This window comes from Chiloscyllium plagiosum, unplaced genomic scaffold (assembly GCF_037043375.1).
Source record: "Chiloscyllium plagiosum isolate Xiang-an unplaced genomic scaffold, Cpla_swu_hap1 HiC_scaffold_1, whole genome shotgun sequence".
Lineage (NCBI taxonomy): Eukaryota > Metazoa > Chordata > Chondrichthyes > Orectolobiformes > Hemiscylliidae > Chiloscyllium > Chiloscyllium plagiosum.
The window spans coordinates 35,685,609-35,710,759 of NW_028270139.1; the positions used below are offsets into that span (position 1 = coordinate 35,685,609).

The 25,151-nt window shown below is 40.4% G+C and overlaps 1 protein-coding gene and 1 long non-coding RNA gene across 2 annotated transcripts in view; one reads left to right on the forward strand and one right to left on the reverse strand.

The window, feature by feature from the left end:
- LOC148152102 (uncharacterized) overlaps nucleotides 1-19,730 on the reverse strand; it is a 41,165-nt gene extending 21,435 nt beyond the window's left edge. Inside the window, exon 1 of the long non-coding RNA XR_015757700.1 lies at nucleotides 19,661-19,730. This is a non-coding gene — a long non-coding RNA (uncharacterized LOC148152102). The remainder of the gene's footprint in view (nucleotides 1-19,660) is intronic.
- A 2,785-nt stretch (nucleotides 19,731-22,515) lies between these two features.
- The window catches only part of bmp3 (bone morphogenetic protein 3), a 114,997-nt gene continuing 112,361 nt past the window's right edge, over nucleotides 22,516-25,151 (forward strand). The window contains exon 1 of the mRNA XM_043696224.2: nucleotides 22,516-23,870. Within this exon, the coding sequence (XP_043552159.1) occupies nucleotides 23,591-23,870 (280 nt within the window). The 5' untranslated portion in view covers nucleotides 22,516-23,590. The remainder of the gene's footprint in view (nucleotides 23,871-25,151) is intronic.

Consider the following 25,151-nt stretch of genomic DNA (forward strand, 5'->3'; position numbering starts at 1 on the left):
TACTCTTCAGTCCATTGACCCAATTGATCAAGATCTCTTTGTAATCTTCAAAGTCCTTCTTCACTGTCCACTATACCACCAATCTTGGCGTCATCCGCAAACCTACAAATCATGCCTTCTATGTTCTCATCTAAATCAATTATATAAGCGACAAACAAAAGTGGATCCCTGTAGAACACAGCTGGTCACACCGAAAAACAATGCTCCATTATCATTCTCTCTCTCCTGCCTTCAAGCCAATGTTATAACCAATTGGCAAGCTCACCCTGAATCCCAGCGATCTAACTTTACTAATTAGTGGAACCTTGTCAAATGCTTTATTAAGTCCAAGTAAACAATATCTACTGCTCTTCCCTCATCAATTTCCTTGGTTACTTCCTCAAAAAAAATTTAATCAAGTTTCTGAGACATGCTTTCCTTTGCACAAAACCATGCTGACCATCCCTAATCATTCCTTGCCTCTCCAAAGGCATATAAATCCTATCATTCAGAATCATTTTCAATAAATTTACCCATCACCAAAGTCAGACCCACAAGCCTATATTTCCAGCCTTTTCCTTACATCCTTCTCAAACAAAGGGACAACATTAGCCAGTCTCCAGTCATTTGGCACCTCACCTGTATGTATAGATGATACAAATATTTCTCCAAGGGGGCCCACAATTTCTTCCATGGCTTTCCACAAACTCCTAGGATACCATAGGTCAGGTCCTGGAGATTTATCAACCTTTATATTTTTTAAGACATCTAGCACTTTATTTCCTGCAATGTGAACTGTTTTCAAAGTATCAATATTTATTTCCCAGAGTTCTCTAGCCTCCATTTCTTTCTCCACAGTAAAAAAAACTGATGCAAAATATTAATTTAATATCTTTCCCATCTCCTGAGGTACAACATGAAGACAAAAGGGGCCTTACTCTCTCTCCCTCCCATTTCTCTCTTGCTCTTAATGTACTTGTAGAAACTCTTTGGATGATCCTTAACCTTATTTGCCAAGGCTATCTCATATACTCTCTTTGCCTTCCTGATATCCCTCTTGAAGAATACCCCTAGACTCTGTATACTGTTAAAGAGACTCATTTGAACCAGCTATTTATACCTAACATGATTATTTTTTTATTCTTGACAAGAACCTCAGTATCTTTATTCATCTATTGTTCTCTAATCCAAACAGCCTTACCTTTCACTCTAATAAGAACATAATGACTCTGAACTCTCGTTATCACACTTTTGAAAACTTCCCACTTATCAGACTTGCCTTTATGTGCGAACAGTCTACTCCAACCAATTTTTTAAAGGTACCATTAAAATTTCCCTTACTCCCTTAAAAACTTTAATTTTTATGGAAGGCTTATCTTTTTCCATAACTATTTTAATACAAATAGATTTATGATCACCAGACTCAAAATGTTCCCCAACCTTGCCCTATATCTCCTATGTTCACATCCAAATCATTTACATAAATGACAAAAAGTAGTGGACACAGCACTATCCTTGTGGCACACCACTGGCCACAAGCCTCCAGTCTGAAAAGCAACCCTCCACCACAACCCACCACAACCCTTTGTCTCCTCCCTTCAAGCCAGTTCTGTATCCAAATAGCTAGATCCCCCTGTAATCCATGTCATTTAACCTTGCCAACCAGTTTACCATGAGGAACTTTGTCGAACGCCTTACTGAAGTCCATAAAGATCATGTCCACCGCTCTGCCCTCATGAATCTTCTTTGTTACTTCTTCAAAAACCTCAATCAAGTTTGAGAGACATGATTGTAGACTATCCCTAATCAATCCTTTCCTTTCCAAATATATGTAAATCCTGTCCCTCAGGATTCCCTCCAACAACTTGCCCACCAATGATGTCAGGCTCACTGGTCTATAGTTCCCTGGCATTTCATTTCCACATTTCTTAAATAGTGGTACCATGTTAGCCAATCTCCAATCTTCCGGCACCTCACCTGTGACTATCGATGATCCAAATGTCTCAGTAAGGGGCCCAGCAATCACATCTCTAGCGTGTCGGTGTTTAGGGTACACCTGATCAAGTCCTGGGAATTTATCCACCTTTATGTGGTTTAAGACCTCCTCCTCTGTAATATGGACATTTTCAAGATGTCACCATCTATTTCCTCACATTCTGTACCTTCTATGTCCTTCTCCACAGTAAACACCGATGCAAAAAACTTGTTTAGTATCTCCTCCATCTCCTGCGATTCCACACATAGGCTGCCTTTTCCATCTTTGAGGGGTCCTATTTCTCTCCCCAGTTATCTTTTGACCTTAATGTATTTATAAAATCTCTTTGGATTCTCCTTAACCCTGTTTGCCAAAGCTATCTCATGTCCCCTTTTTGCCCTCCTGATTTCCCTCTTAAGCATACTCCTACTGCCTTTATAGTTTTCTAAGGATTCATTCGATCTCTGCTGCCTGTACCCGACATATGCTTCCTTCTTTTTCTTGACCAAAACCTCAGTTTCTCTGGTCTTCCTGCATTCCCTACACCCACCTGCCTTGCCTTTCACCTTAACAAAACATACTGTCTCTGATCTCTTGTTACCTCATTTTCGAACGCTTCCCATTTCCAGCCATCCCTTTACCTGCGAACATCCGCACCCAATCAACTTTTGAACGTTCTTGCCTAATACCATCAGAATTGTCCTTCCTCCAATTTAGAACTTTAACTCTTAGATCCTGTTTATCCTTTTCCATAGAATTATGGTCGCTGGCCCCAAAGTGCTCCCCCATTGACACCTCAGTCATTTGCCCTGCCTTATTTCCAAACAGTAGGTCAGGTTTTACACCTTCCCTAGTAGGTAGATCCACATACTGAATCAGAAAATTTTCTTGTACACACTTAACAAATTCCTCTCCATCTAAACCCTTCACACAATGGCAGTCCCAGTCTGTGTTTGGAAAGTTAAAATCCCCTACCATACCCACCCTATTATTCTTACAGATAACTGAGTTCTCGTTACAAATTTGTTTCTCAATTTCCCGTTGACTACTGGGGGGTCAATAGTACAATCCCAATAAGGTGATCATCATTTTCTTAATTCTAAGTTCCACCCAACTAACTTACCCGGACATACTCCCAGGAATATCCTCCCTAAGTACAGCTGTAATGTTATCCCTTATCAAAAACACCGCCACCATCTCCCCGCCCACCCCCCCCCCCCCCCCACCCCCCACCATTCCCTCTTGCCCCCCTTTCTACCCTTCCTATAGTATTTGCATCCTGGAACATTAAGCTGTCAGTCCTGTCCATCCCTGAGCCATGTCTCTGCAATTGCTATTATATCCCTGTCCCACGTTGCTAACCATGCCTTGAGTTCCTCTGTCTTCCCTGTTAAGCCTCTTGCATTGACATAAATGCAGTTTAATTTATCTTGTTCTCTTCTTTGTTCCTGCCTGCCCTGACTGTTTGACTTGCTCCTTTGACGTGCTCCTTTTCCCAACTGTATGAGTCTCCGACTGATTGCTTTCCTCACTATCGCCCTGAATCCCACCTCCCCCTAACTTACGAGTTTAAATCTTCCCAAGCAGCTTTCACAAATCCCCCCTGCCAGTGTTTAAGTCCCTTCCAACTCAAGTGCAATCCATTCTTTTTGTACAGGTCACTTCAGAAGAGATTCCAATGATCCAAAATTGTGAACCCTTCTCCCCTGCACCAGCTCCTCAGCCATGCATTCAGCTGCTCTTTCCTCCTTTTCCTACCCTCGCTAGCTGTAGCACTGGGAGTAATCCAGATAATACTACCCTCAAGGACCTACTTTTTAAATTCCTGCTTAACTTCTCTTGTTCTCCCTTCAGATTCTTATCCTTTTACCTTCCCATGTCGTTAGTTCCAATGTGTACAACAGCTGCTTGCTGGTCCCATTCCCCTTTGAGAAGATCTTGCACTCTCTCAGAAATATCTTTGATTCTGGCACCAGGGAGGCAACACACCATTCTGATGCCTTGCTGTCGGCCACAGAAACAGTTGCCTGTGCCTCTGACTAGATAGTCCCCTATCACAATCAATAGCCCAGTCTTACTGCTGTAAAAATCTCAGCAGGTCTGGCAGCATCTGTAAGGAGAGAAAAGAGCTGACATTTTGAGTCTAACTGACCCTTTGTCAAAGCAACATCTAAAATAAGTTCCGGTTTCTCACTCTGCCCTTTAACAATATGTTTACAAACATTTTGAGGCGCCCTTAATCCTGGCACCAAGAAAGCCACATAGATTCACGCTCACTGCCGCAGAATCTTCTGCCTGTACCATTGACAGGAGAGTCCCCATAACAATTATTCTTTTAAATTTTGTCAAACCCTGCCTAACATAAGATTCATTCTTAGTGCCTAAGATCTGACTGCTTCTTCTATTTTCCTCTGAGAGACTATCCTTTCCAACAGTTTCCAAAACTGAATATCTGTTTGAAACAGGAGTAGCCACAGGAAACTTTTGAACTACTTTCTTACTTTTCTAAGTGATCCAACTATCTGATCTTGTTGTGTAATCACTTCTCTAAATCTACTAGCCATCTAACTATGTGTTTCTTGTATACTCTCAATGTCATTTACCCTAAAAAGAAATTTCTTACAATAGCACCTTATATATAAAATAAAATACCTTTCTTTGCACAAAGATTTAATATTAAGCATGTACAAAATAAGAAATAAAACAAATCAAAAATATATATGTTAAATAAAATCAACCACTTAGCTAAACAATCAAATTTTTAAAAACTCCTGCTCAAGTGGTCCAGCAGACAGCTTTCAATCTTTTGATCTCACTCCAGAGCCGTCCATATGTAGGCATCTCCAAAGGTTCCGTAAATACAACTCAATTTTTAAAAAAACTCTCCTCTGCTTCTTAAACAAACTTTTATTAATTGTCCATTTTAAAATTTCACATTTACGAAAATCAAATGTCAACAACTATCATGGCGAGGTTCAGCCCTATGTCCCAGAGCATTAGCTGATGTCACACAAGTCCAGTGAGATTATGACAACACAGTCACCTCCTCTCTGTTCTGTTGCTTAGCACTTATAAGAATGGTCATTTTGATTAAAGATCAATTTAAATGATCAATTTATTACTTTGGAATTAAGTTTGTTCCTGAATTTCATGTTTACATTGTGATAAACGTTATTTCTGTGAAATTTGCTCACACCAGCCCCTCTACCCCAGTTTAAAATGTTGGACGACCCTATTAAAAGTATCAAGCATTGTTCAGTGGGTAATTCTGGTTGTGAGCCAGAGTGTTTGACAAGTTTCAAACATAACTCCAGATGTAAACATCATAAATTAAAATTGATATCCCAGCTTAAGTACACTATTGGAAATGTTAAAATTAGACCCACCCTGTACTCAAGTAGATATAAAAGATTTGGCACAATACCAAAAAACAGCCAGAAATCTAGCTCCAGTGCCTAAGCCAACATTTATCCCTCAATCAACATCATAAAAAACAGACTACCTGGGAATAATTATACTGCTCTTTTGTGAGAACTTGCTGAGCACAAATTGGCTGCTATATTTTCTACGTTACAATAATGACTACACTTAAGAAAGTACTTGATTGACTGGCACTTTGAAATGACCATTGACCAAGAAAGGTGATACATCAATACAAATCTTCTTTCCCGTAATTTATGGCTGAATTTTTGTCTTTAGTTTGGGAAGAGCAAGTCAGACCCTTCCCTGCAGACACATTCTCAAGCTAGGAGTGTCATCTAAAACTTCTGGGGTCTGAGAATCAGTTACAAGTTAGAACCAATCCCACTACTTTCCGAGGGAAGGCCACAGTGTTAGCAAAGTGCCAAGGCCAACACAGTTCTGCCTTCATTTACCATGACATGAGTTCAGTTCTATTCATGGCTGTTCAGCCTTCTGGCACTTGCTGCTCACCCCTAACCACCCATGCCCTCCCCTTAACCTGATGCTTTATACTCCTTGGGAAACTCATGCTTCCTCACATCTCTTAAACTTCCTCCATACCCTCATGCATCCAACATGTTGATTCATCTGGTAACAACTGGGTGCAGAACTCATGAGCCATATAACAACATGGGCAAGTCTTTGAAATGCTGTGAAATAAAGGTACAGCCAATTTAATCCTTTTGAAAAGACTGCCACACCTACTGGTTGATGAAACTGTGAATAAGCACAGGCATTCCTACTCCCATGAAATAAAATCTTTAATCTACTTATCTCCTAAACTTGACCAAATAAACAGTCATTGAAAAACCACTTCAAAGAAAGTTAAAAATCGCACAACACCAGGTTATAGTCCAACAGGTTTATTTGGAGGCACGAGCTTTTAGAGCACTGGTCCATCAGGTGGTAGTGGAGTCGGACTTAAGATACAGAATTTATAGCAAAAGATTACAGTGTCATGCAAGTCAAATGATATATTTTAACAAATCCCAATTGTTGTTAAGTCTTTCGTCTTTTAGAATGGGTTACATTTTGCTCAAAAAATACACAACTACTAGGCAATCAATACAGACAGTCAATCCATATAATATTTTGTAAATTCCACTTTGGAAATAGAACCAGTCTGAGTGAAGATTGGGATACAGACAGACTCTGACCTCACATCTTTAAGGCATTGTCTGAGCTGAGATGTCACCTTTTTTTAATAAAACCTTAACTTATCTTGAGAATGTGACTTAAAAGAAGTTCTGGGATTTATATATTAATGAACCAAAACCTGTAACCCATTCTAAAAGATTAAAGACTCAACAACAATCAAGGTTTGTTCAATATATCATTTTACTTGCACAACACTGTAATCTTTTGCTATAAATTCTGTGTCTTAAGATCCTGCTTCACAACTACCTGAAGAAGGAGCAGTGCTCCGAAAGCTAGTGCCTCCAACTAAGTATGTTGGACTATAACCTGGTGTTGCGTGATTTTTAACTTTGTCCACCCCGGTCCAAAACTGGCTCCTCCATATCATGACTTCAAAGAAAGATAAACTTCTAAGATAATCAAACTCAATCAAACAAAGATAGCAGTCCTGCTCTGCTGTGTAACAAACATCCAAAGAGTTGAATCCATTTCTGAGTCTTTGAGCTCAGCCACACATTTATAATAACCTACCTTGCAACTGTTTCAAAAAAAATCAAGATGAGTACATGACCAGTCATCTGACAGGTTTGCTCAGGAGTGAGAGAAAAGTCCAGCATCATGTAAACAGTCAGCTGGCTGATTACAGATTACTTTTGTGGGAGGTTTAAGATTTGACTGTTGAGACACTGATGAACATTGAACTCAAGCTCACTTGTTTCTCCATTGTAGAAATCGACGTTTGGTCTTCCCATTTTATGTAATGCTCTGCCCTGACCAAACTATATCAAAATTGTCTCATCAGGGCTCAGGAGACTTTTTGTTGTCGGAAGGGACCACCCAAAGAAGAAAGAGTATTCAACTGTGCAAATCATGTCCTCTACTAAAATTCAGGTACACCATGAAGACTCACTTGGTTAAACCATCTAAGGACCATTGAAGGAATACAGCTGTATGGTGGGTCAGTGGTTAGCACTGCTGCCACACAGCGCCAGGTAGCCAGGTTCGATTCCCGTCTTGGGTGACTGCGTGGAGTTTGTACATTCTCCCCGTGTCTGCGTGGGTTTCCTTCAGGTGCTCTGGTTTCCTCCCACAGTCCAAAGATGTGCAGGTCAGGTGAATTGGCCATACTAAATTGCCCATAGTGTCAGGTGCATTAGTCAGAGGGAAATGGGTCAGGGTGGATTACTCTTCGGAGGGTTCGTGTGGACTTGTTGGGTCAAATGGCCTGTTTCTACACTGTAGGGAATCTAATCTAACAAGGTCCATGATTTTCAGTTTTTACTTTTAGAAGCCTAAGAAAAAGAGCAGTGTTTCATACTGAGCCAACACAGATTCTGGCTCTCTGCCAACTTCTTTGGGAATTGCATGTTCAGGACTGTAGACATTTCACCAACATACCTGCAAAGGCGGGACCTGGCTCTACATAGCAGTTGATCAACTTCTTGCCAACATCTGTGTGTTTCTGTTTATCAGTTGCAGCTCAGCAACAGATTTTTAATGTGTTTCATGCAAATTTGTCAGACTTCAGACCAAATATGGCAGGCAAGTAAGAGAACACCTTGGAAAACTCTCCCACCTTCCCCACTAGTTTAAAAAATATTGCTTCAATCACCTTATCTTTCAAACAAAACAAATAATTGGGTCCAAACTTTTCAGGGTTTCACATCTATTTTGGAGTGCTGCCTCTGTAGGGGACAACAAGAATCATGAGAAAGAGAACCATTCCTCTCGCTTCCAAGCCATTTTCACCAGACTTGTGATTTTGTCTCAGTCATGGTCGTGGATGATGAATAAGCGTGTTGATATTTCTATTGGCATTTTCAAATTAAGTGTTAACAACAGGGAAATGCCATCACTGCAGCTTAGCAAATGCGTTTCTATCATCAGGAGGCTGAACAAGAATTTAAACATTACCTTCTTGCCAAGTACAATCGATGACAGAGCAAATCATTGCACTTGTGAATAGTATAAAAGAACATTTGAAAACTTTTAATTTTAGACCACAACTATAATTATGTCAAATGTGGCAGTGATTTCCTTCCCCATTCTCGCCCCAAATCTTTTACTCAAAAGTAACCTACCCTAGAATTCATCATATAATTAATTTAATTCACTGTGGTTACAGCAGAAAGAGTGCAAAAGCTGCAATGACACCACATAACGCAGGCTACATGATTCCACTACAATTCAAAACAATTTCTGTCCATTCTTATCTGTACTTGCTCCCCCACCCCTTTCCGCCTATATTTCCCTCCCCACCCCTTTCCGCCTTCCGCAAAGACCGTTCCCTCCGTGACTACTTGGTCAGGTCCACGCCCCCCTACGACCTATCCTCCCATCCTGGCACTTTCCCCTGCCACCGCAGGAACTGTAAAACCTGTGCCCACACTTCCTCCCTCACCTCTATCCAAGGCCCTACAGGAGCGTTCCACATCCATCAAAGTAACTAATATCACTTATTGTATCCGTTGCTCCCGATGCAGTCTCCTCTACATTGGGGAGACTGGGCGCCTCCTAGCAGAGCACTTTAGGGAACATCTCCGAGACACCCGCACCAATCAACCACACCGCCCCGTGGCCCAACATTTCAACTCCCCCTCCCACTCTGCCGAGGACATGGAGGTCCTGGGCCACCTTCACCGCCGCTCCCTCACCACCAGACGCCTGGAGGAAGAAAGCCTCATCTTCCGCCTCGGAACACTTCAACCCCAGGGCATCAATGTGGACTTCAACAGCTTCCTCATTTCCCCTTCCCCCACCTCATCCTAGTTTCAAACTTCCAGCTCAGCACTGTCCCATGACTTGTCCGGACTTGTCCGACCTGCCTAGCTCCTTTTCCACCTATCCACTCCACCCTCTCCTCCCTGACCTATCACCTTCATCCCCTCCCCCATTCACCTATTGTACTCTATGCTACTCTCTCCCCACCCCCACCCTCCTTTCACTTATCTCTCCACGCTCCAGGCTCACTGCCTTTATTCCTGATGAAGGGCTTTTGCCCGAAACGTCGATTTCGAAGCTCCTTGGATGCTGCCTGAACTGCTGTGCTCTTCCAGCACCACTGATCCAGAATCTGGTTTCCAGCATCTGCAGTCATTGTTTTTACCTCTTTGATTACTCCTATTTCAACTCTCCGTGATTTGTCCAAATCTCTGCTCTTCTGATTTCCTCTGATTTACACCGCTCTCCAATTTGTATCATCTTAACTTAAAGATCAAACAGCAAAAATATCTTGTAGTCTCACTCCCACCCAGGATACAGCCCACAAAATGTCCAGTACTATTGCATGGCCCATATCTCCTTTATTGCATGGATTAAGAAATGGCACGGAATACTGAAAACGCTGCATGCCTCCCCCAGTGCAGAACTGACTTTAAAATCAATCAGGACAGCTACTGGCACTAGCAAACCAGGGTGAGTGGGATACTGAGATGGAAATGTGTTGCTGGAGAAGCGCAGCAGGTCAGGCAGCATCTAGGGAACAGGAGAATCGACGTTTCGGGCATTAGCCCTTCTTCAGGAATGAGTGGGATACTGGTCTAAGATAGTTCATGTTTTCATGCCTTGTGGTCACAGTCTAACACTATGTGATTAAACTGTCTTCTCCCTCATAGTCCCAACTACCCCCACCCATACAACATTAATAAAATCCAACATAGGGTGATCAAACATAGAAATCTAAAGTTATTTTTAAACTTGCTCAAATATGCACTATTCCTTCATTCTGAACTGGACAATAACATTACACATGTACACCTTTATGTATTTAATATGATAAGAATAATAATAACAACTTAAATAATTCTTCTGCAAATAATCAAGTCAATAAGCTCTGCAAACAGATACATACAACTAGATACTCTGAGATGGTGTTTGAATTAAGTAAGATTCTTACTAGGCCCCATCTCAAAGGTATGGAACTAAACTCATGTATATACCTGACCCTCAAATGATTTGTAAACCAGAAACAAATAAAAGTTTTGTTTCTATGACAGTCTAATTGCTTTAGGGTCATTTACTTTAAATCTGATTCCCAACTTTTATTTTCAGATTTCATAAACTATATTCATATTCCTATGATGTCATGATTTCAAATTCTCTGGTTCATTTTGCCAATCCTCTGGATTATTAGGTAAGTACCTTAACCATTACATCACAGATTCTTGTACAAAATTCATTATCCTTATGCTTAATTGGAAATTGTCTTCAAACATGTCATTTTGTTCTTTGCTCAAGGTTAATTATAAAAGACAGTTTCCAATTATACCATGTGACCAGTAAAATTACTGTGAAACGTACAGTTACAGAAACTATGGATTGGAAAACAGTAGCAGGCCTTCAAAGAGGAAATACTGTGGGTACAGCCTGGACCAATCGCTACAGCTAGAGCTCCATGGATAACAACACAATCATACACTAACAAAAAATAAATGTCAGGATCCTAAGTTAGTTCAGAATTAAGCAGAATGCAACAAGTGCAAGGGAACATTACAAAATACCTTTGCTAAAAAAAACTATCATTTTCCAATGTAAAATTAACAATTTTTTAGCATTAATTTCCATCCATGGAAAATCATTCCAAAATTCGACCAACCTTGTGCTGCATTTCTGTCCTGAAAGTTCTGGCTTGATTTTTTAGACTATTCCTTTATCTCGCCTCCACAAACAGTGAAATTAGTTTCCCTCTACCTACCTGATCTGTTCCCCTAACTCTCTTGAAAACTTTGATCAAATTACTTTTTAACCTTTTAAATTCCAACGAACACATCCCTAGTTGGTGTATTCTCTCCTCGTAATTTAACTCTTGGAATATAGGTAGGATGTGGTAAATCCATGCTGCATTCACGTAAAGGTCAACATTTAAAACATACCAACACACATAAATATACAAAATAGTAGGAGTGGCTGTTGAGCCCGTTCCAATATTTAATAAGATAATTTCTGATCTGATTGTGGCCTCAACTCCACATTATGACCTACCCTAAATACCCTTTAAGCCCCTAGTTAGGAAGCAAGCCATCTTTGCTTGGCTTGAACAATGTTCAATGATTCTGCCTTCACTGCTTTTTGGGGTAAAAAGTCTCAAAGAGAAAACTTTTCTCCTCATTTCCATCTTAAATTGGTTATCTCTTACTTTTAGATGTTCCCTAATTGCAGTCCCTTCCACAAGAGAGGTCATCCTTTCAGAGTTCACCATGTCAAATCCTCTCATGACTTTACTTCAATAAAATCATCTCTCATTCCATATGCCTTCCTAATCACTTGCTGCACCCGCTTGCCAATCTTCTGTGGATCAAATATTAGGACACCAGGATACCTCTGTTTTGCAATTCCTCTTAATGTAAATAACAGACAAGTTCATATTTTCCAATGTGATAATCCCTCTGCCATATTTTTGTTTGCCATTAACCTATCTATATCAATTTGCAGATACTTACTTCCGCTTCGTATCACTGCATCATCAGCAAATTTAGAAAACATATTCTCTTCATCCAAGTCATTAAAACAAATTGCAAAATAATTCAGCCCCAACACTGATCCTGCACTGTGACACTACACGCATCCAAAAATGGCCCATTTATGCCTACTCTTCGGTTCCTTGGAGCTAACCAATTCTCTCTCCATCCAAATATATTACTCCCTACACAATGAGCTCTTATTTTGAAATGTGGCACATTGTTAAATGCTATCTAGTAATCAAAGCACAGCACATGCACAAGTTCACCTTCTTCTAAATTGCTTGTAGCTTCCTCAAAGAACTCCAGTAAAAATCAGTGAAACATGATTTCCCTTTCACAAATTCATGTTGACTCTGCCTCCTTGCACTGAGATTTTCATAGCACCCAACTATAACCTTCATAATAGTAGATTTCAGCAGTTCCTTATGACAGTCGTTAAGCTAACTGATCTATAGTTTCCTACTTTCTGACTCCTTCGTTCTCAAGGTGTGGTGCCCAGAAATGCTCACCATACAATAAATGTGGTCTACTCAGGGCTTTGTATAGCTGAAACATAACTTCACCCCTTTGTATTCTGTTCCGTTAGATAATAAGACTAGGATTCCACTTTCCAGTTTGATTATTTCCTGTCTGTGAATGTTTTGTTTTACTGATCTGGGAATAGCAATCCACAAGACTCTGAATTTCCACTGTTTCAAGCTTTTCACCTTTTTGACTGTAACCCATTCTATCCCATTGGGTCAAACTGGATGACCTACATATGCCTATATTAAAATTTATTTTGCACATTGTTATCTACTAACTATGTCTCTTCATAATGTTACACTTCTATCAATCCTACTTACAATCCTGTCCATCTGTGTGTCACTGGCAAATTGGATATGTGCCAGTTATCTCATAGTCTGTTGGCCTTTTTTGTACTTTTCTCTGTACCTGTTCATACCATTTTAATGACAAGCTTGCCTAAGCCTCCAAGTCTCTGCACCTCCACAGTTTCTAGGTTATCACCATTTAAAAAGTAACCAGGACAAGTAACTTAACTGATATCAAGCACATTTTCCTTAATTTTACTAACATAATTAAATAGAAATACCAGATATTGTAATAAAATGGAAAAAACATTTTGTCATGCCAACTGTAATGGATTTTCTTCACAGCAGCGTTCAAAACTGTGCAGGTAGTTGAGCTAAGTCCTATCAGCTAGAATTAAGCTGTCCAATATGTCTTTCAAAAACTCACCATGCACAATTCTTTCATGAAGTAAAGAATGAGATTACACATGCACAATGTCTGTGGTAGTTCCACTGAGTTTCACATTCTAATGTTACGTACAAAAAACCCAGTAAAATGTTGACAAACAGTGCAATTTCACATGAGCACTTTGCTCTGTTTTTCCCTTTTGGGAAATGAGGGAGAATACCGAAGAGGACCCTCATCATAATTTCCAGGAGACGTGCGTGACTGTACTACGCTGCTTGTTGTTTTTGATGCTTGGTTTAGCTTTTAAAAACTTTGATATGGCTGTCTAAGAATCTGATCTCTTAGGTTAAAACAGACTGGTAAAATATTCCCCTGCACTCTGTTTTGCATAGTCTGAGAATTGTTTATATTCCCAATGGATGACAGACAGCATTTACTTTTATTCCCAATAGAGGTATTTAGGAAGCAGTAACCTGCTTAGAGATCTGAGTTGGGCAGTACTTTAAAATGTTTGTTATGCTTATATAAACAAATTAAGGGCGTACAAGCTTTTAGTAATATTCATTACTGGAACAATTCCCCATTTCCCCCTGCCTAACTCCATAGTTCTATTGAGCTTATGATCATTTTTACTTGAAGCAATTTTTAAAAAAATCTGGTTAGTGTGACTGCTTCTACTGTTGTGAAAATTAACTTGGTCCACATTAGTTACATGGGGAAGATGTTAGTTTTTATTTCACTCGTTATCTTTTGTGATCTGTGTTGTTTCGATTTGTTCAGGGATTTTCTACAAAAAATAACTGATGCAAAAACAGCGTCATAAAATGTCCCTTGGCACTTGACAGGAGCATATTAAAAAAAAGGATGATGACTCGAGATTTAACCTTCTTGCTGTCATGATGATGAGTTCTTGAAAAGCTGAATGAAAAAATAATAGAACACAACCAAGTCAAATTGATCAAAATAGCATAAAGGATTGGCAAATGCTATGATTATAGTATGTTTGATGGCCTTATAGATTTCTAAGTAAAATCATCAGCTCAGTCTCCAGCTCAATAACTGAGTCAAAGTTCCTGCAGTGACAAGAACTACAGTGTGTTTGCCGTGAATCACACCAGGTTCAAAAACTTCCGGATTCTGCAACCAGAGCATATCATTTACCCTGCTATATCTAATATGTACTTATTAATTAATGATTGTTAATTATCTAAGCTATAAGTAATACATCTTACGCCTTTCAAAAGGTTTCAGCTTTTTCACTTAATTGCACTGACCCAATTTGAACTCAGAGCAACACAATGATATATATTTGCTATGGTTCATCCTTCAAAGATTAAGGAATCTATAGCATTCAGCAGCTCACACACTGCCAGCTCACTCACCTTTGATCACAACTGAGAGAACTAATCCATCACATACTTGCTCATCAAAGGCCTGACTGAAAGAAAGAAGGACACCACCATGAAAAGTCACTTGAGTATCAAACCTCAAGACAAACATCATGCATACACATGATCTTTCATCATAATTAGGAGAACCAATTTCAGGAGCGTTATTCTTTGAAATAGTCCAACAGGTTTGAGGTATTCTCAGCTTTGGATGTCAGTGAGGACTTCAAGGTGGTTAGGCCAACTGGCTATGGTACAAGGAGCCATTCAAAAGGTGAGAAGTAAGAAGTAATATAATGGGAGTAGACAAAGGTCTAATGAGGGAAATTGATACTGTTTGCTACAGCAAAGAGTGAGAGTCCAAAAAGCTGAGTTCTCTGCCTCGTGCCAGGGTTCAGGCCTTCTGCACTGGGCAGGAGAAGAACATGGAGTGGGAAGGGGAGAATCCAATAGTCCTGGTCTCTGTCAGTACTGACAACATAGGCAGAACTAGGAAAAAGGTTTAGGTGAGGTAGTATGAGGAATTGGTTGCTAATTTAGAAAGCAGAAACTCAAAGGTAATAACCTCTGAATTACTACCTTAGCCATTAATAAATTGACATTGGATGAATAAGATTAAAGAAATGATTATGCGGCTCAAATGAGTGGGTTCTGTTTCATGGAGCACTGGTATCAATACTGTGTAAAGTGGGATTTGTACTGTGAGGAATTCTAAACCTGAACAGTATTAGGGAGCAATTCTGGAACTGATTTGTGTCGGGGCAAATATTCAAAGAACCTGGAAGTTGTGCAGAATTTAACTATCAGGGTAGATTCCTGGATGTTCTAAAACCACAGGAACCATTACCTGTGATCACAAACGAGCAGGGCATTAAAAGTGTAAAATCTCATCCTGTTAAAAATTTACACTAAATGCAGTTATCTTCAATGGCTCTTCTCCCAAAGTACTGGAATGAAATTGTGGTAATGACTTGCTTGGGTCTGCTCAAAATATTTCCAGACAACTGGTGTTGCAAAGCAGAAGATTTCTAGTTTGGACAGGTTGCAGTGTATCCATTTTCTGCCCTCTGAAGTTCACACGTCATTTCTAACATTAAATTGCTTACTACGAATGGAGTGTCTGCTACTTTCCTTCTCTTCTTTTTATGTTTAATTGGATTTAAGGCATTTCCTTTCAATTTTCTTTTCTAAGGAAAATGTTTCGAATCTAAACTCAAAACATTTTCACTTTCCAGTTGAGTTAACAGTACATCTCCAGTGTTTTGTGTCATTGTTTCAGATTTCCAGATTTTACAGTTTGGTATTTTAATTTATGAAGAAGTGTAGACCTAACTGAAATAACAGTAGCATGATGAAAGTTCATTTTAGATATATGTTTTGATTTGGTACTATCTGATGGATCCCATTGATGCATTTAGTGCTCTGTTTGCTGCTACTGTAACTGTTCATTAAGTAATTGCTTATTAGATTGAGGTCTCAAAGTTATTTCCACTACGGCACTGCAGAACTGATGGCAACTGTGACAATCAATGATCATGGTAAATTGGTACACAATCCTGAATGTGCTAAGAATTACACTAACCACCAATTTAAGGTTATCAGACAGGCTCACAATGTAGGCACTTAAACTTGTTGGAAGCTACATATATTCATACACAGAGTTCTGACCTCCACAGGCAAAAGGAACGTGTCCAGATACTAGGCTTTTACTAAATTTCACAACCTAATGCAAATGTTCAACATCACTCCTATTTGATCATAAGAGTTGAAGATCTGGGTCAAATTACTAATCTTACTAAATGGCCTGTGTATGGTTCTCTATTTTATGGTATACAGTGTTTTGTAATTGCTTTGACACATCGATTGGTGTTGTACTGATATAAATGAACTTTTTTTTGCAACAGTTTCCATTATATAAAATGTGATAATGCTTACGTGTAATTCCTACTTAAGTATAGTCGATGGAGGTGCAAAGTATACAGGGTTTACTATTTTATACCACCTAAGATATAAATAGGGGTATTTGAAATTTACAAATATTCTTGCTGGGTAAGAGTGGCACTTCCAGATTTTAACCATTTTGTTTCCTGCCTGCTGTGATACCTATCATTATCAAGTGTAATTTAGAAAATGAAATTAAGCCAGTTTTATTATATAAATGTAATGGTCATGAATCAACATAAATCAATCCAACAAGCAGAGTTACAAATTTAACAAACTGATGTAACAAATAAGCTGAATTAACTTTTTAACATAATAGTTATTACCTTTGTCATTACTTATGGACAAAAACATTTAATCAACTCCAGTTCAACAATTACTATAGTAAAGTGAATAAATGAACCATCTGTAATAAAGGCAACCCTTTTTTTTATCTGTAATATGCTTATGCTACATTTTTAGCTTTATTCAATTTGGAAGATCAAATACTTATTTTCCTTTTCTCTCAAGTATGTAGGACCTTACTCCAAAAATGCCAGATTCATTCTGCTCTTGATAGTTTTCATCAAAATTAATGTTACATCACCTAATGATATGAAACAACCAAACCAACTGCATAAAAATCCAGGCTTTTCACATGAAAACATACCACTACCATTGATTCAATCAATCAATCTGTACACTTAATCTCCCATGTTTTTCCTGATATCTTTGTAACATTATTACTCATTCATCATTTTAGATAGCATGTATCTTTATTTCCCCTTTTGAAATGACTTGAATTACATTCAATTGGAAATTCACTTCAGCACTGCATTTATATAGTCAAATAGAAGTGAAATTTCAATCTTGGACCCATAGGCCTCCACATTTCTGGATGCAAAATCCTCTATTTGTGCTTTTCTGTGTTTATATTTGTTTGGTTTGCCTTCCTGAACTTGACACATGGTGAGCTCAGAAAGGCTGGTAGCTGATCGACAGAATGAGATTTGCAAGCATCAAAAAAAACAGGATATTCCAATCTAGATATCAGATAAACAATTAGCAGCAGTACACAATGAGAAGCACTAGAAAGATGACCAGTGTAAAATCTTCAATGAGTAAAATCAATGGAGACAAAGAGCCCTATTTTCCCACTAGAGAACTGCCATGTTGAATCATCACGGATTCAAGGTTGTGAAACAAAATTCACAATTTTGACACTCCATCCTTGTTTAGATTTGACTAGCAAACTGAAGGGGCTAAATAAATGTCTGGTTTACAGTTCATTGATTAATACTTCAAGATCTGCAAGTGGAAGAGGGTCAGTTAATCATAGGAAAAAAGGAGTTCAGAAGATTAGGTGGAGGATTAAACCAACTTGGTAGGAAGAGACAACACAAATAATTTGGAAGGACAGCTGTTGAGAAGAGGTATTAAAAAGTAGTTAAGTGTTGCAATCTACAGAGCAACTCACCGTCAAAGTACTTCCTACCACAATAAGTTTGTGGGTGATAAGAATCTTTTGCACAAACAAATAAATGTTCTGGAGGGAAATACAGAGATGGTAGTGACTGCTTATCTACTGACAGAGTTCCAGTGGCAGTGATGGGTGAAGTGAAAGTAACAAGTGGGAAAAGGCAAAAAAAACTGTGAATAGCCTCCAGCAAATGAGAGAAGTAAGAAAGGGGTCAAGCGAGGAGATTGGACTAGCCAAAATTGCTGTCTGTAGGGAGGCAAAGTCAACCAGGACTAGAAACCGTGGGTTTGTTCTTTCAGTCATTTAGGCCTACAGTCTGGTAACATGGTTTCCTTTTCTGAATGGTATTATAATCATTAAGGATCAGCACAACATTTAATATTTGCTATCCTTCACCAATACGAAGCAAAGCAAAAAATAACCAATGCACGCTCTCAGATTTCATTCACACACCTTCTCGTGCCAGGAGAGCAGTGATGTCATGAGGCTTCTCTGGAGCGTGATTGGTGGGTCTTATGTCCTGTGACCTGTGGGGCTTGAGTTGGTGACGGGAAGCGTGCGGCACTGCCTGCAGCCACGAGAGGGCAGTATCATGGCTGCACAACTCGTTTCAATGAAAAAAAACTAACATCATGCGACTTTATTTTTTGTTGTGTCTTATTTAAAATTTGTGCACAGTATTTGTTGTGTGCCCATTGTGTTGCCTGGATTCTCACTCGCTTTTCTTCAATTTCTGTGTTCACTCAATGTTGCCGCCTTCTCAGCGAGCGCAAATGCAGAGTTTGCAAACGACTCTTTCTAGTTTGGTTAGCGTCAGTCGTAACAGGGACAGAAACAGAAGTCCCTCACAAAAGATATTTCGTAACAGATTTTCTACAGTTTAACTCTGCAATGCAATTTCTTCATTATTATTTCCCGCTGTGTTCGAAAAATACAGCTAATTACCAAAATGTAACATACATCGTTAAAAATCACACACCTGATAAAGGAGCGACGCTCCGAAAGCTAGTGTGCTCCCAATTAAACCTGTTGGACTATAACCTGGTGTTGTGTGATTTTTAACTTTGTACACCCCAGTCCAACGCCGGCATCTCCAAATCGTAATATACATCATACGTTACACCTTGTGTGTGAAAGTAAGATGGAACAATGCTTAATTATTAAAGTGTTTAGTTGTGTTTAGTAATGTCCACTCGCTTAGCTGTTGAATTGGATTGTATCAGTTTATTCATTTCATTCAACATCAGGCGTTGCATTCAATCGTAAATCAAAGAAACCCCATTTGATACAAAATCGGCAGAATCTTAAAATCTAAAATAAAAATATTAAATGCTGGAAATAGCAGGTGTGTCAGCATCCATGAAAATTAAAAGAGTTAACGTTTTCAGGTTTGTCTTCCGTCTCTCTGAATGTTGTCTACCGTGCTGGGCTTTGCTTGTATTTTCTCAGAGTTTTGCCATCCCCACTCCCCGCCCTCAATTTACTGAGCTTATTTCCCAACAAATTCTGGCTTGGTGAAAGAGATGCCTCAGCTATTTCATGATAAACTGTAGTAACATCCCGTAAACGACGGACATGTTGCTCATTCGCCTCAAACTATAATGAACAATAATTCTAAAAGCTTAACAATTTCCCCCAATGCCAAGCGGGAAATACAAACCCAGCAACTTCTGCTCAAAGGATATGGTTGCTGAACATATTCTGGCTCTGTTCATCTCCAGGAGAATCTAGGCGCGTCATTGGCCATCGGAAATATGCCTGATATTTATCTGAATCACTTTTAAACGGACGGATCCTTTACCATCAACATTCCCACCCCCGAATGTGGACACCGATATGCAGACACTACAAAATAAGCATACGCACAACTTAATGCAATCTGAAAGAGTGAATAGAAAATGTTAGAAATGTGGCAAACCAAACAACATCTGAATGACGAATACAAGCTAGTGTTTGGGTTGTGACTGTTTATAAGATCAATTCTGATGTAAAGGTCCCACCCAAGTCTTTAACCTTTCTCAAATGCTGACCGACCTGTCGTGTATGTCCCTCGAATTCTGTTTTGGTTGCAATCTGACGATATATACTGGGCACTCGTCCAACTTCAAGAAGTGTGCCCTGCCCTATTAATCATTTCATACCTAAGAAGACTTTTGGAAACATTTATGTGGTTACACATTAACCCTCTCTCCGCTGACTGCGCAGTTAAAGTAAACAGTGTCATGCTGCTATTTGAACAGTTGTGCCATCCGCCAGGGTTGATTTTTCGGGTTAGGAGAGGAACACGCCAACTTATAGGAGTAAGTTCAGCAATGGTCAGAGATGGTGTTTTAGCAATTCTGAATCCTGATTGTTGGAGACTAGGAACATAAACTCTGCACGTACACGCTGTCAAAATATTCCCGTCCCATTTCCAAGATTTGGAGTATCTTGTAACTATTTCACTTATTGAATTTTAGACCCTCTTCTCGTGTCTTCTGAAGACCAGATAAACAATTAATGCCCAGAGAAGGACCTTCCTATCCAATGATTGGCTACAGTTTTGTTCACAGCTTCGGACAATGAACCTGAGAAGAAGGTTCATGAGAAGTTGGAAAGAGGGCTCAATGGGACAAGTCCCGCAACTGCCGTCCACCTGAGAGTGCAGAGTTGACCAATGAGCCATTTACCCAGAAATCAGTTTGACAGATGATCTATTGGGTGGATCAAGTGTAGATATATTGGAGTCAATCAAAGACCAGGAATGTAAAGCTGATTGTGACTGAAGTCAGATGTGGATAAAGGTGAGTCTGTCAGTTCTTGGCAAGGCTTCTCCTTTTGGGGATTTCCGAAATGCGTGTTGGGAAGTTGGTGTAACTTAAATCTGATGGCAGATCAGTTAAACTGGTCAGCTCAGGAGCACTCACAATGCGGTATTGTGCTTGCGCCTTGGATTTAGAATAATGTGAGAAGATGAGCACGGCGGCCCACCGACCTCCCCGATGTGAGCTGAATTCAGCAATACGTTCGCCTTTCATTTGGACACAGTTCGCTGGTGACTGACGGCCATTGGCAAGAGCCCATCTCTCCTATTCGTGAACACCTTGGAGTATTTGCATTATTGTATTCAACATACACCTGGGTACTCTTCACGATTTGTGACTTTTAAAATTTCAAGTATATATATATGTAATTCATTTAAAAAGCTGTTTACATAGTCACTAACGCAGTTCGGTTCTGTACGGGAGCATATCAAGGAACAAACATTGGAGTTTCACTGAATCCAACAGCACGCCAAAGACTATATTTACATGTATTTGGCGTATGTAAATGCTTGATAGCTGAATGGACCTCCATTTAACTTCAGCAGAAGGACCTTAGACAGTGGTCTTTCTCCACTGTGCCTTGGCGGTAGGTGCCCTCAGCAAATAATCCTGGATCTTGGAATGTACCAGTCTGCAACACCAGGTCAAGACCAACTCCTAGGTCTGGAAGACCAACAAGTTTTGAGCAGACCAAAGAGCATCTTTCACCCAGTTGATAGTCCTCCAGGTACAATCACTGTTTGTCTGGGTGTGAGTGCAAGGAAACAGACCGAGAGTGCAGAGTCCTGCCTGACAGGGAGCTGCTCCGGATGAACCTCAACACAAACCCATTGCATCTTTCCCCAGGCTTCCTTTGCAAAGGCACATTCCAGAAGGAGATGGGTGATAGTCTTTACCTCCCTGTAGCTGCTTAGAGGACAACATGCCATGGCGCAGAGTCAGGGCATATATGGAGGATCTCAGAGGCAGTGCCTTTCTCCCTATCAACCAAGCGATATCTTGGAGCTTGTTGGAAAGTTCTGCATGAGGCGTTCTGCCAAGTGACTTTGACAATCTGCTCAGGGAACAACCAGACAGGTCCAGTCTTCTTTCCCCACAGTGTCTCAATGGGGCTACGTGCTGACCACTTTCTGATGGACTTGTCAGTTATTTTCCTTTGCAAATTTCTCCCTGGAGCACAGGTAACATTGAACAGTCCAACTGTTTGGAGCATTCCGCAGCAGCGAGGCCAGTCCCATGCTTCACCACACCAGGGGCAGGTAGAACCTCAGACGGGAGTGACACTTAGTGTGTTTGCAAAGTGAGGGAGAAAGTGTCATTCCACTAACCACAGCAGCCAGTAACATCGCTCAATCAGTTGAAACTTTTCATTGTGTTTTGTCATATTATTCACTTTAAAATTGAATTGACAAATCATAAATCTAGTTACTCTTTAGTATGCGTTATAAATAGATCTAAAATACGAACTGTTTCACATATTAAAGCAAAAAAAACTGACATCTTAGTTAAAATTATTCGGGTAGAAACCTAAACATATCTGAATCAACCAATAGACATCAAGGCAATAGAGGGTTTACGGGAAATCATTAGTTACTCATGGATGCCCGTGAAAGAGAGTGTTTAAAGCCTTCTTCCTATCTTTATTTGGCGTGAGTGAGACACTCAGCGACTGTGTCCGGGCCAGGAGCTCGGCAGGATGTATCCGCTTAACGCTATTCATTTCTGAACAGAGAGTAGATCCCACTTAAAACCTGGAATAAACTGTATTATCCTCAAACCATCCCAACTTTGCTGAAATACTTTCAACTTGATCTGCGCTATTGTTTACCGGATGAGTCCCAGAGAATTTCGGATGTACTAATTGTCGATAATCTTGATGAGGTTGTTCACCAGCTGAAAGAGCATGTCAACTAACCCAGCGGGTAATTTGTAGGCGATGTAGTTACACATTTCACATCAGCGCTGAGAACGTGCGGGTAAGTGACAACATGTGGGGAGCGATCTGCCAAAATCTGACAGGTTCAGAACAGCCTCAACTGGAAGTAATGACCATGAAGATGGACTGTTGTTTGTAAAGGTTTGTACTGTCCCATGCCCCCGCCAAAAGAAAGGTTGACACGGATCAAAGTGACTGTCCGACTAACGCTGATATCTGTATCCTATCGGGATAGTGCTGCTGTACAGAAATAACACTTCAAGAAGCTGACTGAACAGGAGAGTTAAACACGAAATGCTTTCTCGCAGTCCAGCAACAAAAAAACTATCTCCTGCCCCTCAAGTTAACGCCTGCTATTAAACTCCAAACTCTCGGTTAAAGTGCTGTGTGTAAGAGCTGTACCTCGTGGCAATCGGTCGGGACCACGTTAACAATTTATAAAGTCACAATCTGAGATGTAGTTGGCTTTTTGAAGTCTGATTTGATTTTGAGGCAGGGAAGCAGTTTGATTGGTCAGACCGAAGCTCTGCCCTGAGCTGGGACACATAACACCGTGCGTCTGCAGTCAGAGAGGAACAGAACAGGCGAGTCCGAAACCGACAGACGGCACTAGCAACAGCCAGCGATCAGAGGCATCACAGTGAGCCGAGCTCCGTGCACACACACACACACACACATCCCAGGAGCTGAGAGATCCACCCTCAATATCTTCCAGCAGCCGCTCAGAAAAACGCCAACCTCAAAAACAAGTCTAGGACGTTTTCCAAGAGCATTATTTTCTTCCTTTTCTGAGGGCAATCAGTTCCTACTTTTACTGCGTTTCTCGACTACTTTCCTTCTGAAAAAGAGGATGGGCAAATTTCACACGCTGGTGTTTGTGTGTGTCGGATGGAGCTGTTTAACCGCGGGCTTTACGGATCTGCTGAAGGATCATTTCCGCGGACTTGGGAGAATTCCTGTCTTGGGAGAGAATTCAGGAGACTCTCTGAAGGGAAGCCCCGGCTCCACAGAAGCAGACCTGAGTCAGGACACGCTGTCGGAGCACATGCTGCTGCTTTATGACAAGTACAACAAAGCAGGCTACCGCTTCAAGGATGGCCATACCGTCCGCAGTTACAAAGCTACACTGGGTGAGTATATCAGGGTGGGATGTGATGTGGTTCTAATTTTGGAGGTTGGGGGTGATGGTTGGATGGTGCTGAGCGTGATTTAGCATGTCTCTGATTTTATAGGGTAGCTTTGCAGCCTACAGACCGCCGGAGATTTTTTAACCCGGCCTGTTTATTACTCGGGAATTCCAAACAGTGGTCCTAACCTTTATTATACAGAGGGATATGTTGGTGTACCTTTGCTGTCTTCAGTATTCACTCTGTAAATAACTGGGATCTTTCTTCATGCAACTAAGTCCAGTCTTAATACAATAACAATTCCGCTGTCCATTAGAACTGTCGAACATATAAAAGGCAACATTCCCGTCTGACCAGTTGTAACTTCAACCCTACTACTGTCGCTGTTCATTTGCGCATCTTTCCTCGAGTCACTGTACCGATTAAACTACTCTCTGGACCCGGACAAGTTGTTTCCTGTAATCAACTACAAAACATTTTTAAAATACATATCAAGCAATAGTGTTTCCAAACCATTATTCCCAGCAGCCAGTTTAGCTGATGAGACCACAATAGACTAAAACAAATCTGCAAACTTCATCGTAATCTTCTAGTTTTTTTTTATTTGTTTCTCTCATGCTGTTCAAAAGGCGATGTTTCATTTTGAGCTCAGGTTCAGTGAGCTGTGACAGCACTTCAATCAAATGCTGTGGGGTGGATATTCAGCGCAGAGCCTGGTCCTTGCTTCATTGTCCTTGATGTTCTTTCTTGAACCGTTTTCTCTTTTTTTCATCCGCTGCCTTGACCGGTTTTGTTTTATCATTTCTGGCCCTCCAACCTCAAAGACACGACCAGCAAGTAAGTTCCAAATTTGCCCACAGCCAGAGGGAAATCCGTGCTCTCCTGTTATTTAGCCATCTGATCAACTGAGTTTACCTCTCTCCTCCACCCCCCGCCGCCCATCAAATTATTCTTAATAGATGAGGAAGGGTAAATAAGTTTTTTTTAGGTCATTCATCAGATGTAAGCATGGCTGCTTGGACCAGCATTGATTGCACATCCCTAAGTGTCTTTGATGTGGTGCTGAGCTGCCTTCTTGAACCACTGCAGTCCATGGGCTAATACCATCAGGGAGGCAACTCCAGGAGTTTGACCCAGTGAAGCTGCAGGAGCGATGCTAAATTTCAACGTCAGGGTGATGACTGGCTTGGAGGGGAATTTCCAGGTGACGGTGTTCCCATGTACCTTGTCTTCCTGGAATGTTACTAACGCTTTGACTATAGGACGATCTGTACCCTGAGCAAA